The sequence below is a fragment of the Bos javanicus genome, chromosome 15, assembly GCF_032452875.1.
Source record: "Bos javanicus breed banteng chromosome 15, ARS-OSU_banteng_1.0, whole genome shotgun sequence".
NCBI classification, from domain to species: domain Eukaryota; kingdom Metazoa; phylum Chordata; class Mammalia; order Artiodactyla; family Bovidae; genus Bos; species Bos javanicus.
In genome coordinates, this window is record NC_083882.1 from 6,854,564 (window position 1) to 6,867,557 (window position 12,994).

Sequence of the window (12,994 nt, forward strand, 5' to 3'; positions counted from 1 at the left end):
TGCTTTGCCTTTGCATCTCTTCAAAGTATGGTATTCAAATTTAAAAAATATTAGATGGCTGGTTAAACTTTTATTTTCATACAAGCTGTACTGTAAAGGTAAGATACTTCCATAAAAACCATAATTAAATACTTGTTCAAAGAAAGGTTATATATTTATATAAAAAAAAAACCCAACAACAAAACCAAGAAAATTATAGGTTGTAGTATTGGCTAAGTAATACATAATGACTGTAACTTAAAAGCATAGCCTAATATACCCCACCTCATCCTCTCCCAATATAGTCTTTTTCTAATTGTAGCTCATTTAGGTTTTTTCAAATATTGTACCACCACTAATAACTATGAATCATATAACCAATACTCTTGTCAAATTATTAGAGCTATCCTGATTCTTTTTCTTTTCTGTACCTTCTTCTACAGCCTTGACTGTGATGCTCTAAATCCCTTGCCCAGACCAATTCAGTAGTCTTCTAACTCATCATACTACTCCTAAACTTGTCATCCTCCATTTGAACGTCCACAAAATCAGCTAAACACAAATCTCACTATGTCTCTCATTCTTTGCTGTTCTCCAAAATCTCCCTGTTACTTTCATGATAACATTAGAATATAAGGCATCCTATAATCTGGTCTGTTTTTTCATCTTCATTTTTCAACACTTCCCTACATGACTCCTAGCTCAGTCACACTATCATACCAAGATACTTATTAACAGAACAAGCTATGACATAGTATGCCATTATATTTTGGTACATGCTGGCTAACTCTACCCATCCTTTCAGGGACACCTCAAACAGTTCTTACCCTATGAAGCTTTTTCTAACCCTCACTGGATGATATGACACTCTCATGGGTACATCATGTGTATCTCCTCTACATTTCTATAAAATATAATATGCCTGGCATGGTGCTTAGAATATGGTAATGGCATAATAAAAGCTTGCTGAAAGATTTCCTTGGAGAAAATTCTCAGCAGATAAACTAAGACAAAAGGTATACATATCTTTATAGCTTTCAGTGTCTCACAGACAAATTGATTTCCAAAAGGGTTATATAAATTTACATGTCATTAGAAATATATGAATATGAGTTAAAACCTCATGAGTATAAGGTAGTACTTTTAAAAAAAGACCATGTGGAAAGTCAGGTTATAGTATGTATGCATTAGCAAAACAGAAAAATTGTCTTATTTGATACTAATTTTATTTTCCTCTTTGGTGGATTGTTAGTTCAGAGTCACTGGTCATTTACCTATTGAGAACTTCATTTAAAAAATCAATTTCAGTAAATTCTATATAGAATAGTATAAATATTAACCTTCTATCATAATTACAAGTATTTCCTCCAGATAATTCATTTTATTTAATTATACAATTTCCCCTTACACTAAAGTTTTAAATTAACAAGTTACCTTTGAAATATTTTTCATTTGAAATTGGTTCTTGCTTTTCAAAAGGTTAAGTTATTATACCTTCAAGTTATGAAAAATGTGAAAATCTATTTTCTGTCAGTTTTTCTTTACAATTTTGTATTTATTTTTTATGAACCTCCCAGTAGCTCAGATGATAAAGAATCTTCCTGCAATGCAGGAGACCTGGGTTCGATCCCTGGGTAGGCAAGATCCCCTGGAGAAAGGCATGGCAACCCACTCCAGTATTCTTGCCTGGAGAATTCCATGGACTGAGAAGCCTGACAGACTACAGTCCATGCCTTTTTTTTTTTTTTTTTTTTAAATCAGTTCAAGTATATTTTGGAATGAAGTATAAAGTGTAACTCAAGGTAGAGACAGTGAATTTAGACTACTCTTTTTTAGTGGTTTGAATAATGAGACAGGAGATGTTAAAACAGTTCTTATGATCAAAAGGTTTGATTTTTAGTTTTAAGGATAGCCAAGACTAGAGGGTGTTTATAGGCTTTAGGGAAAGAAGGCTATTAGAGAAGAGTTGGAAGTAAATTGTAATAGAGAGTTAGGATAATTTACAATCCAGGGTTACTGAAAAGAGAGGTGATGAAAAAAAGGACATAAGTGAATGGATTCACCTTCTACAGTAAAAGTGATATATATCCTATCAGTGAGCCTGGATAAAAAGATAGGGTAGGGGACTGAGGTTGGTGATGGGAGTAGGATGGTTTGTGTTGTTTGTTGGGAGGGACTTGAGGGAGTTTACGCATCCATTCTCTTATGAAATAGTAAGACAGGGTATTAAGAATGAGGGAAGGTGATCAAGAGCTGGCACAGAAGTTAATTTAAAAGGAACAAGACAGAATTCCGTTCTTGTTCTGGTGAAGCTGAGAACAATCAAAGCACAGCCATCTTGTGACTTTTCTCTGACAGATTTTTTATTATTGAGTGAAGGAGCAGAAATATAGGGTGGTAATAGTTACTGGATGGTTGAGAAAGAAGGACAGGAGTACAAAGAACCAAGGATGTTGTTGAGAGAATATGTGTAGATAATTAAAAAGGGTTAAACTGGGTAGGGAATAAAGAGAGGCAAGGTGGGTGCTAGGATAAAATGGAAGGGGAAAAGACTGGAGATACTTGTGAGAAAAAAGAGGCATAGTGTGAAGGGGACATGAGAGACCTTCCCTCCTTTTTTTGAAAACAAATTTTATTCTATTTCCTTTTGAATTGTTTTAAGAAATTGAAATTATAGAACTTCATCTAATTTTAATTAGATAAACTTCATGAAGTTTTGTTCTTCTATAGCCTTTAGAGTTAGGAAATTCCAACTTAAGTAGAGAAATATAGCCTCTGAGTACTGAATTCATATTTAGAAGTCACATGTAGAAATTTTACCAAGCCACTTCTTATTTTAAGTCTACAGTTCATTTTTTAAAATTTAGTTATTAATAAATTTGCACACCTACTCTGTACCAGGTATCCAATATGAAACATTACAGACACTGAGAATGTACAATATGACACAAGTGCTTAAGTGTTTCTCCACCTAGTAACAATGATATTCTTGATTTACTAGCAAATATATATGTATAAACTAGGAAAAATGTATATTATATATAATACATATAGATGCATATACACACACACACACACTAGCAAAAGTTGTTGGATTTTAGCAAAGGCTCAGGGTATCTATTGAAATGATTATTTACAACTTTCTTAATTTTAACTATATATTTAGTATTTAAGTATATATTTAGTAATACATTTCTTTATAGGAAACCAACATTATAATTCTGGAATTATATCTATTTGGTTTTGTTCATTTGAGGTACTGCCAAATTTATTTTACAACTATTTCCTTTGTTGTATCAACATTCATACCTTAAAAATTTAAAAATATTAAGTCTATGATCATTTCACTAATGAAAATGATGGAAAGATACACCTTGTCAATGAGCCACTTACAGTGCTTCCCTATTTTCTGATTTACAGATAAATCAGGGTCAGTGTAATAGGAGTTCAGGGTTCAATGAAACACAGTGTCAAGGGGGCAGAATCAAACACATACTGAAAGGAATCCGGTTTATTTCAGATTGCACCTTGAGTCAGGATAGTTTTGAGGAGCAGCAAGGGCAAAAGCCAAAGTGAATGGAGTTAATAATGAATAGATGAAAAGAATCAGAAGCTGTCATTGCAGGTTAGCATTCTGAAAAGTCGACTAAAGCAAGAAAAGATGGGATAAAAGCTTGAGGAAGCATGATCAGAAGAGGGATATTTACCATTATTTAAATAGCTTTGTATGTACCTGTCTTCCTCAGCACCTAGCCAAAAAAGGAAGCACTAAATGAAAATTGCTTGTTTACTTGCTTTTAAAAGTGCAACTCCCAGAACCCGGAGACAATAAGAATGGGAATTAATTTGAAAAGCAGAGACTCTCTGACAAGAATGAAGATGATTACATAGCATCATCACTACCAACCAAGTCCTTTGAGAATACAAAGGTTACACTCTAATTATCATAACATTCTCTGAAGGAATAAACATGGTTTACATATTCTGAAAACAGAACTGTTTAACACTTTCAATTTTCTACAATGCAACCAATAATAATGTCAAAGGTGGGCTAGACCAATTCTTAGGTAGGGACAAGTCAGTGATAAACCAGTGTGAAGGCTCCAGGTCCTTTGCTTCTCATTTTGTCTGTTGTCTCTCTGACAACAGACTGGACAGAGGATGGAAAACAAAACAAATTAACCAACTATGTTAGGCTTTAGCAGCTCTGTAAAATAAAGGAAGTGTTAGGTTAACTCTTAAGACGGACTATTTCAGGAGACCAAAACATTTTATTTACTTGCGGCATTCTTTTCTCCAAGCAGCATGAATTATCAGGAGATGGATAATATGAAGTAAAGAACATAATGGCCTAACTCTACAAGAAAACAATCCCCAGAGAACACGTCTACCTATTTCAAAACTCATTAAAAAAAAAAAAAAAATTACCGCAAAGTTGAAAACGGGGGAGATAACAAGGCGGCCGCGAAAGTGGTCCTAGAATAGAAGATGTTATTTCAGGTTTAAGGGGAGCAGCGACAGTTGCCGAAGCAAATACCCGCATTAAGATGACTGGCCGGTTTCTCTCATCTAGCATCTGTGATAATGGGAACAGAACAGAAAAAAGATGGGGCTCCCCACTTCCAACACCGCCACCCAGGCAACCACGACTGGAAGGATACAGGTAGGCGCCAGGTCGGTGACGCCAGCCGCTCAAGCGAGGGCTGAGGGGGGCTTTGACTTGGGTGTCCGGGGATTCAGCGCCCAGTCCTGCGACCGCGCTCCGGGCTCCAGGCCTCCTGGTCAGCATCCTTCACCTCAGCGCCGCCTCCAGGCTAGCCCCCAGAGCCGCCCTCATGGCAGCACCCGCTGCCTCCTCCGGCCCTCCCAGCACTCCGTCCCTCAAGCCTCGCGTCACTGAGGCGGGAAAGTTGGCCGCCGCAGCTCCGGTTCCCGCACAGCGGCGCTCTGGGCTGTGGTGTCGACGGCAGCTGCCGCAACGGCGACCTTGCCTGGAAACGGCAGAGGTGGCGACGCCGCCGCCATGTTGACAAGCAACCGACGCCGCGTCCTTCGCGACGGCGACCAGGGTGTGGGGGCGGGGCCCTGGAGATAGCCAATAGGAGGCGCGGACCCCTCCCCGTGCCCCGCCTCCCGCCCCCCCTCCAACCCCCGAGTTGCCCGCGGGCGGCGGCCAGGAAGCTTGCATCCTCGGGGACTAGAGTCCTCTCCGGAGGGCGTGCTGACTTGTGCCTCGGAACCTGACTCCGTTCCACCTCGCTTTTATGAGGCTGTTTTAGTGGGGGTACTAAGAGTGGTGAAAGACAGTGAGATGCAAAAATCCCCAGATATTGGCAAAAGCCACCGTGGGGATTTGAAATGATTTCCTCGGAGGTAATTCAGGGTAGGATTTGTTGTTTAACTACCGAGTGCTGTTGTGTGATTGAAGTTCTGTCTTTCTGGAGCATCACTGTTCCCAATCACCATCTCTTTTAAAAAGCTTTGGGAGTGGAAATTTCCTCTCTCTGCATTCCATCACTCCCTCCCTGATGCTTCTGCCATTCCGTCTGCAAGTCGTCTTCCTTGCCATTTCCCTACTTATAAGGTCTGCATTTCAAAGACTTTTAATGGTGCCAGCCTTGTTGCCAGATTCTGGAAATAGACCATCAAGCATTGGCGGCCAGGAAAGTAGTGCAGATTTAATTTAGTAATCTCCTGGGAAGACATGCCAAAAGAGATCATCATATTGAAACTGTTTCAGGAGGTATGGAAAATTGAATGGATTTTTGAGCCATCAGTTCAGAAGTTTTGCAAGTAAAACATTTGAAAAAAGGCTGAAACTTTTTGTTGGAGTTCATTGTAAAAACACATGTGAGTTCTGAGTATATTTCAGTGTTTTTTTTTTTTCTTTGTGTGTGGAAAAACCTCCCATATTGGAAGCAGAATGTACAAACCAAATGAAAATTACTCACCGAGCATTCAAATGCCTATGTCTTTGTGAATCAATTTGTTCATTTTTAGAGTTCAAAATAATAAACTTTTCCAGTTGAAGCTATTTGAAACAGAGTTTTTGCAAAGTTGGATGCAATGATTCAAACTGGAATGTGTTCTGATTAAAACTGCCACAACAAATCGAGTTTTGACTTAAAACACAAAGCACGTAAGCCCCCTTCAGGACCATGCCAAGAGGATACAATATGTAATCGTGGCAAAGAAAGCCTAACTGTGTACACTAGGAGGATTAGCTATCTTTGCAAATTTTTAACTGACTTAGTCACAGGAATTTACATTGATTCTATTCCCACTGGCTATCATCACAAGTCTGTTCTCTAGAGCCAATCTGAGAGAGAGTAAGCAATGTAGGGGAGTCTTCCCCTGTGGTTCAGTGGTAAAGAATCCACCTGGAGTGCGGGAGCCTTAGGAGATGTGGGTTCAATCCCTGGGTAGGGAAGATCCCCTGGAGGAGGGCATGCAACCCGCTCCAGTATTCTTGCCTGGGAAATCTCATGGACAGAGGAGCCTGGTGAGCTACAGCCCATAGGGTAGCAAAGAGTCAGACACAACTGGAGTGACTTAGCATGCAAGTAATGTAGGTCAGTAAAGTGCAAATAAAAGTGAATGCTTGCTGTTTGAAGTATTTGGGCATGGTTAGCCTTCCTGATCCAGTACTCTTGCCTGGAAAATCCCATGGACGGAGGAGCCTAGTAGGCTGCAGTCCATGGGGCGTCTAAGAGTCAGACACAACCGAGCAACTTCACTTTCACTTTTCACTTTCACGCATTGGAGAAGGAAATGGCAACCCACTCCAGTGTTCTTGCCTGGAGAATCCCAAGGACGGGGGAGCCTGGTGGGCTGCCGTCTATGAGGCTGTACAGAGTCGGACACGACTGAAGCGACTTAGCAGCAGTAGCAGCAGCAGCCTTCCTGAAAGTCTAGTTTTTGCTGTATTATTAGTTTTGTATGTCATGACTTCTAGGCACCTTATTGTTTTGTCACATGGTGTATTAGCATTAAGAAGCATAATTTGGTTTTTTAGTTTCCTACAAATGCTTGCCCATATAATCATTCTTCATTCAAATGTTGCTTTACAATGATAAAGAAGGAAAGAAATTTTAAACACAATGTTACCAATTTTTAAAAAAATTACAGGATTTTTTGATCTTTAAATTATTCCCTTCTTCAAAATGTTAAGCAGCTTTTCACGTTTTAAGTAGTACAGTCCTTTATTAAGTTGCATAGATTCTAGAAAAACCTTTAAGATTAAATATTTGGATAGTAGATAATTTGAAGCATTTATAAGCTTTATCTTTTGGCAGGAAGGATAAGTATGATTTAAGCAATAATAATCTACTTCTGCTTTATTGACTATGCCAAAGCCTTTGATTGTGTGGATCACAACAAACTGTGGAAAATTCTGTAAGAGATGGGAATACCAGACCACCTGACCTGCCTCGTGAGAAATCTGTATGCAGGTCAGAAAGCAACAGTGAGAACTGGCCATGGAACAACAGACTGGTTCCAAATAGGAAAAGGAGTATGTGAAGGCTGTATATTGACACCCTGCTTATTTAACTTATATGCAGAGTACATCATGAGAAATGCTGGGCTGGGTGAAGCACAAGCTGGGATCAAGATTACTGGGAGAAATATCAATAACTTCAGATATGCAGATGATACCTTATGGCAGAAAGTGAAGAACTAAAGAGCCTCTTGATAAAAGTGAAAGAGGAGAATGAAAAAGCTGGCTTAAAACTCAACATTCAGAAAACTTAGATCATTGCATCCGGTCCCATCACTTTATGGCAAATAGATGGAGAAACAGTGGAAATAGTGTCAGACTTTATCTTTTTGGGCTCCAAAATCACTGCATATGGTGACTGCAGCCAAGAAATAAAAAGACACTTGCTCCTTGGAAGAAAAGTTATGACCAACCTAGACAGCATATTGAAAAGCAGAGATGTTACTTTGCTAACGAAGGTCCATCTAGTCAGGGCTATGGTTTTTCCAGTAGTCATGTATGGATGTGAGTTCAGTTCAGTTCAGTTCAGTTGCTCAGTTGTGTCAGACTCTTTGCGAGCCCCATGAATCACAGCATGCCAGGCCTCCATGTCCATCATCATCTCCCGGAGTTCACTCAAACTCATGTCCATCGAGTCAGTGATGCCATCCAGCCATCTCATCCTCTGTCGTCCCCTTCTCCTCCTGCCCCCAATCCCTCCCAGCATCAGAGTCTTTTCCAATGAGTCAACTCTTCGCATGAGGTGGCCAAAGTACTGGAGTTTCAGCTTTAGCATCAGTCCTTCCAATGAACACCCAGGACTGATCTCCTTTAGGATGGACTGGTTGGATCTCCTTGCAGTCCAAGGGACTTTCAAGACTCTTCTCCAACACCACAGTTCAAAAGCGTCAATTCTTCGGCGCTCAGCTTTCTTCACAGTCCAACTCTCACATCTGTACATGACCACTGGGAAAACCATAGCCTTGACTAGACGGACCTCTGTTGGCAAAGTAATGTCTCTGCTTTTTAATATGCTATCTAGGTTGGTCATAACTTTCCTTTCCAGGAGTAAGCGTCTTTTAATTTTATGGCTGCAATCACTGTCTGCAGTGATTTTGGAGCCCAAATAAATAAAGTCTGACACTGTTTCCACTGTTTCCCCATCTATTTCCCATGAAGTGATGGGACCAGATGCCATGATCTTAGTTTTCTGAATGTTGAGCTTTAAGCCAGCTTTTTCATTCTCCTCTTTCACTTTCAACAAGAGGCTTCTCAGTTCTTCTTCACTTTCTGCCATAAGGGTGGTGTCTTCTGCATATCTGAGGTTATTGATATTTCTCCCGGCAGTCTTGATTCTAGCTTGTGTTTCTTCCAGCCCAGCGTTTCTCATGATGTACTCTGCATATAAGTTAAATAAGCAGGGTGTCAATATACAGCCTTCACATACTCCTTTTCCTATTTGGAACCAGTCTGTTGTTCCATGGCCAGTTCTCACTGTTGCTTCCTGACCTGCATATAGATTTCTCACGAGGCAGGTCAGGTGGTCTGGTATTCCCATCTCTTTCAGAATTTTCCAGTTTGTTGTGATCCACACAATCAAAGGCTTTGGCATAGTCAATAAAGCAGAAGTAGATGTTTTTCTGGAACTCTCTTGCTTTTCCATGATCCAGCAGATGTTGGCAATTTGATCTCTGGTTCCTCTGCCTTTTCTAAATCCAGCTTGAACAATGGAAGTTTATGGTTCATGTACTTTTGAAGCCTTGCTTGGAGAATTTTGAGCATTACTTTACTAGCGTGTGAGATGAGTGCAATTGTGCAGTAGTTTGAGCATTCTTTGGCATTGCCTTTCTTTGGGATTGGAATGAAAACTGACCTTTTCCAGTCCTGTGGCCACTGCTGAGTTTTCCAAATTTGCTGGCATATTGAATGCAGCACTTTCATAGCATCATCTTTCAGGATTTGAAATAGCTCAACTGGAATTCCATCACCTCCACTGGCTTTGTTTGTAGTGATGCTTTCTAAGGCCCACTTGACTTCACACTCCAGGATGTCTGGCTCTGGGTGATCAGACCATCCTGATTATTTGGGTCATGAAGCTCTTTTTTGTACAGTTCTTCTCTGTAGTCTTGCCACCTCTTCTTAATATCTTCTGCTTCTGTTAGGTTCCTACCATTTCTGTCCTTTATGGAGCCAGTCTTTGCATGAAATGTTCCCTTGGTATCTCTGATTTTCTTGAAGAGATCTCTAGTCTTTCCCATTCTGTGTTTTCCTCTATTTCTTTGCATTGATCACTGAGGAAGGCTTTCTTGTCTCTCCTTGCTATTCTTTGGAACTCTGCATTCAGATGCTTATATCTTTCCTCTTCTCCTTTGCTTTTCGCTTCTCTTCTTTTCACAGCTATTTGTAAGGCCTCCCCAGACAGCCATTTTGCTTTTTTGCATTTCTTTTCCATGGGGATGGTCTTGATCCCTGTCTCCTGTACAATGTCACGAATCTCTGACCATAGTTCATCAGGCATTCTGTCTATCAGATCTAGTCCCTTAAATCTATTTCTTACTTCCACTGTATAATCATAAGGGATTTGATTTAGGTCATACCTGAATGGCCTAGTGGTTTTCCCCACTTTCTACAATTTAAGTCTGAATTTGGCAATAAGGAGTTCATGATGAGCCACAGTCGGCTCCTGGTCTTGTTTTTGCTGATTTTATAGAGCCTCTCCATCTTTGGCTGTAAAGAATATAATCAGTCTGATTTCGGTGTTGACCATCTGGTGATGTCCATGTGTATGTTGGACCTTTATAGATATGAAGCTGAGCACGGACGAATTGATGGCTTTGAACTGTGGTGTTGGAGAAGACTCTTGAGAGTCCCTTGGACTGCAAGGAGATCCAACTAGTCCATCCTAAGGGAAATCAATCATGAATGTTCACTGGAAGGAATGATGTTGAAGCTGAAACTCCAATCTTTTGGCCACCTGATCCGAAGAACTGACTTACCAGAAACGACCCTGATGCTGGAAAGATTGAAGGCGGGAGGAGACGGGTATGACAGAGAACGAAATGGTTGAACGGCAAAACTGACTCGATGGACATGAGTTTGAGTAAACTCTGGGAGTTGGTGATGGACAGGGAGGCCTGGTGTGCTGCAGCCCATGGAGTTGCAAAGAGTCTGACACAACTGAGCTACTGAACTGAATGGAAAGGAAAAATCTCTATATTTTGTTAAAAGAGATAAATGAATTAAATATAATGATTAGTTTTTCACATTAAAAGCCATAAAGTAATCCATTCTTTTATTAAGAAAATAAATATTGACCAGTTACTGTGTGCCAAGTACTCTCTAGTGGTGGGATACAGCAGTGAGCGAAACTTCAAAGTCCCTGTGCTCTTTAAGCTTGTATTTATTTTTCTTTCTTACTAGAATATGTTAGGTAATGAAAAGTACTATGAGGAAAAATGGAGTAGTGTAGAGGGATAGAGAACTGATGTCAGCTCTATTTTAGATAGTGTGCTCAGGAAAAGCCTCCCAAAATGGGAAATTTGGGAAGAGGTCTGAATGAAGAAAGAATGTTGCCACTCAACTATATGGATGAAGGTTGTTATTCAGAAGCAGTGGGGGCTTTAAGTACAATAGGCTCTGAGGGCAGAATTTTAGTTGATATATTCAAGGAACAACAAGGAGACCACTGTATCCAGAACAGAGTGAGGTAGGGGAAGTGTCCTAGGACATGAAATTAAAGCAGTGTATGGGGGATGTCCTTCCAATATGGTGGTGACTTACGTAATACATAAGGAATTAATATAAAATCAAACTTCCAATGGAGGGAAAGCCATTGGAAAATTTTGAGTAGGAGAGTAATACCTAATTTAATCTTTCAAAAGGATCGCTCTAGTGGCTATGGGGAAACTAGTCTACAGTTGATAACACTAGAAACAATGAGACCAGATTGGATGTTATGGTAGGTTGGTTGAGAGATTATGGAGGCTTTTACTAGGTAGTCAAAGAGGTAGCGAGAAGTTTTCAAAATTTTAACCTGAGTCATTAAGATGTGTTGATGCATGGTTGTGGCAAGTGAGTGGAGTTTTTTTTTTTTTAAAGAAGAGTCAAATGTGACTCTCAGATATGGGACTGGAACCAACGACATAAGGAATATTGCCATTTACTAAAATAGGTTGAGTGTGGGAGAAGGAATAAGATTTAAGTTTCAAGTATGTTAAGTGTGAGGTGCCTATTAGACATCTGATTTCGTTAACATGGTTTCAGAAATTGTTAATGATGTTCTGTTTACAGAAGAAAATATAGTAACCACTTTATGGTTATAAAACATTTTCACATAGTAATCTAATTTGGATACTGTCATAACCTTGAGAATTATGTGAGGCAGTGTGTGATGGACAATTTCTTGAGCTTTCAGTTTCTTCTTGGCTGAGGCTATTTTTTCCTTCTACCAAAGTATTTTCTTGCTGAGGCTATTACTTTTTCTGCTGAAGTATTTTCTTGCTCAAGTAAGAATTTCCTGAATTTGTCTGTGGGCAAGCTGTGAAAGAACAAAGTATTTTAACGTCTGGCTGCTTTAAAATTACTAAAAATCTGCCATCTTCTTTTCAATTTTATAAGACTTCAACTAGAAATTTAAGATTAAAGATTAATACTCAAAAATAATGATGAAAATAAAAATAATAATGATACCACCTAACACTTGAATACTTGTCATTTCTCTTGCACTGTGCCCAGTGCTTACATACATCAAATAATTGAATCCACACGACAATCCCCATTCTACAGAGAAAGTAAGCTATCATGATATTAGGTAACTATGCCCAAGTTTCCAGAGCAATGGAGTGGTGAATCAAGATTCATCCAAGAATTCTGGTACGAGAGCCAGCACTCTCAACTACCACATATTGCCTCTTGGGAGAAACTGAGAAAATTTCAGCAGAATAAGAGATGACAGTGCTTGCATTTAAGCAGTGCGTAGTGAGGATGTAAAGTAAGAAAATAATCTAAGATATTACTTCCTTAATTACTATCTTAATACCTAGACCATACCACTCACTATGGGAGTGCCATCAAAACGGTCATCTCTACCCTGTGGTTCTTGGGCTAGGAATGGAAATGGAGACAATAATACCTTGAATTGGAAATAAAACTCAGGAAAGTCTTAATTTTAGGGTAATGAAGACTTAGGCATGTTTCTATAGGGAAAAGAAGGAGCCTCTATCATGGAGAATTTGAAAATTCATCAAAGACATTGATCTGTCAGAGAGATCAATCAGCTTTCAGAGAGTAGTGATTTTCATTAACAACAGTGCCCTTATATTTACAATTGTTGAAATTTTAACACTATTGATGTAAACATACAAATCAGTTACAGTCCTAGGAATTTGGTTTAGGTGGTGAATATGACCATCATCGATAGCTACATTCAGTTGTAAGAATGTTTTAAGTCTGAATTATCTGCTCTGGGTGTCCACACTGATTAAATTTCTATTTAGTATTTTGTAGAAATAGTTTTAATGTATTAGTCTTCCACTCCAT

At 39.3% G+C, this 12,994-nt stretch overlaps 1 protein-coding gene across 4 annotated transcripts in view; it reads right to left on the bottom strand.

Annotated features, from left to right (window-relative positions):
* Positions 1-4,768, bottom strand: part of CEP126 (centrosomal protein 126) — a 138,681-nt gene extending 133,913 nt beyond the window's left edge. For all 4 annotated transcript variants that reach the window (XM_061440127.1, XM_061440129.1, XM_061440126.1 and 1 more), the window contains exon 1: positions 4,641-4,768. In XM_061440127.1, coding sequence (XP_061296111.1) covers positions 4,641-4,768 — 128 coding nt within the window. The remainder of the gene's footprint in view (positions 1-4,640) is intronic.
* Positions 4,769-12,994: the final 8,226 nt, after the last annotated feature.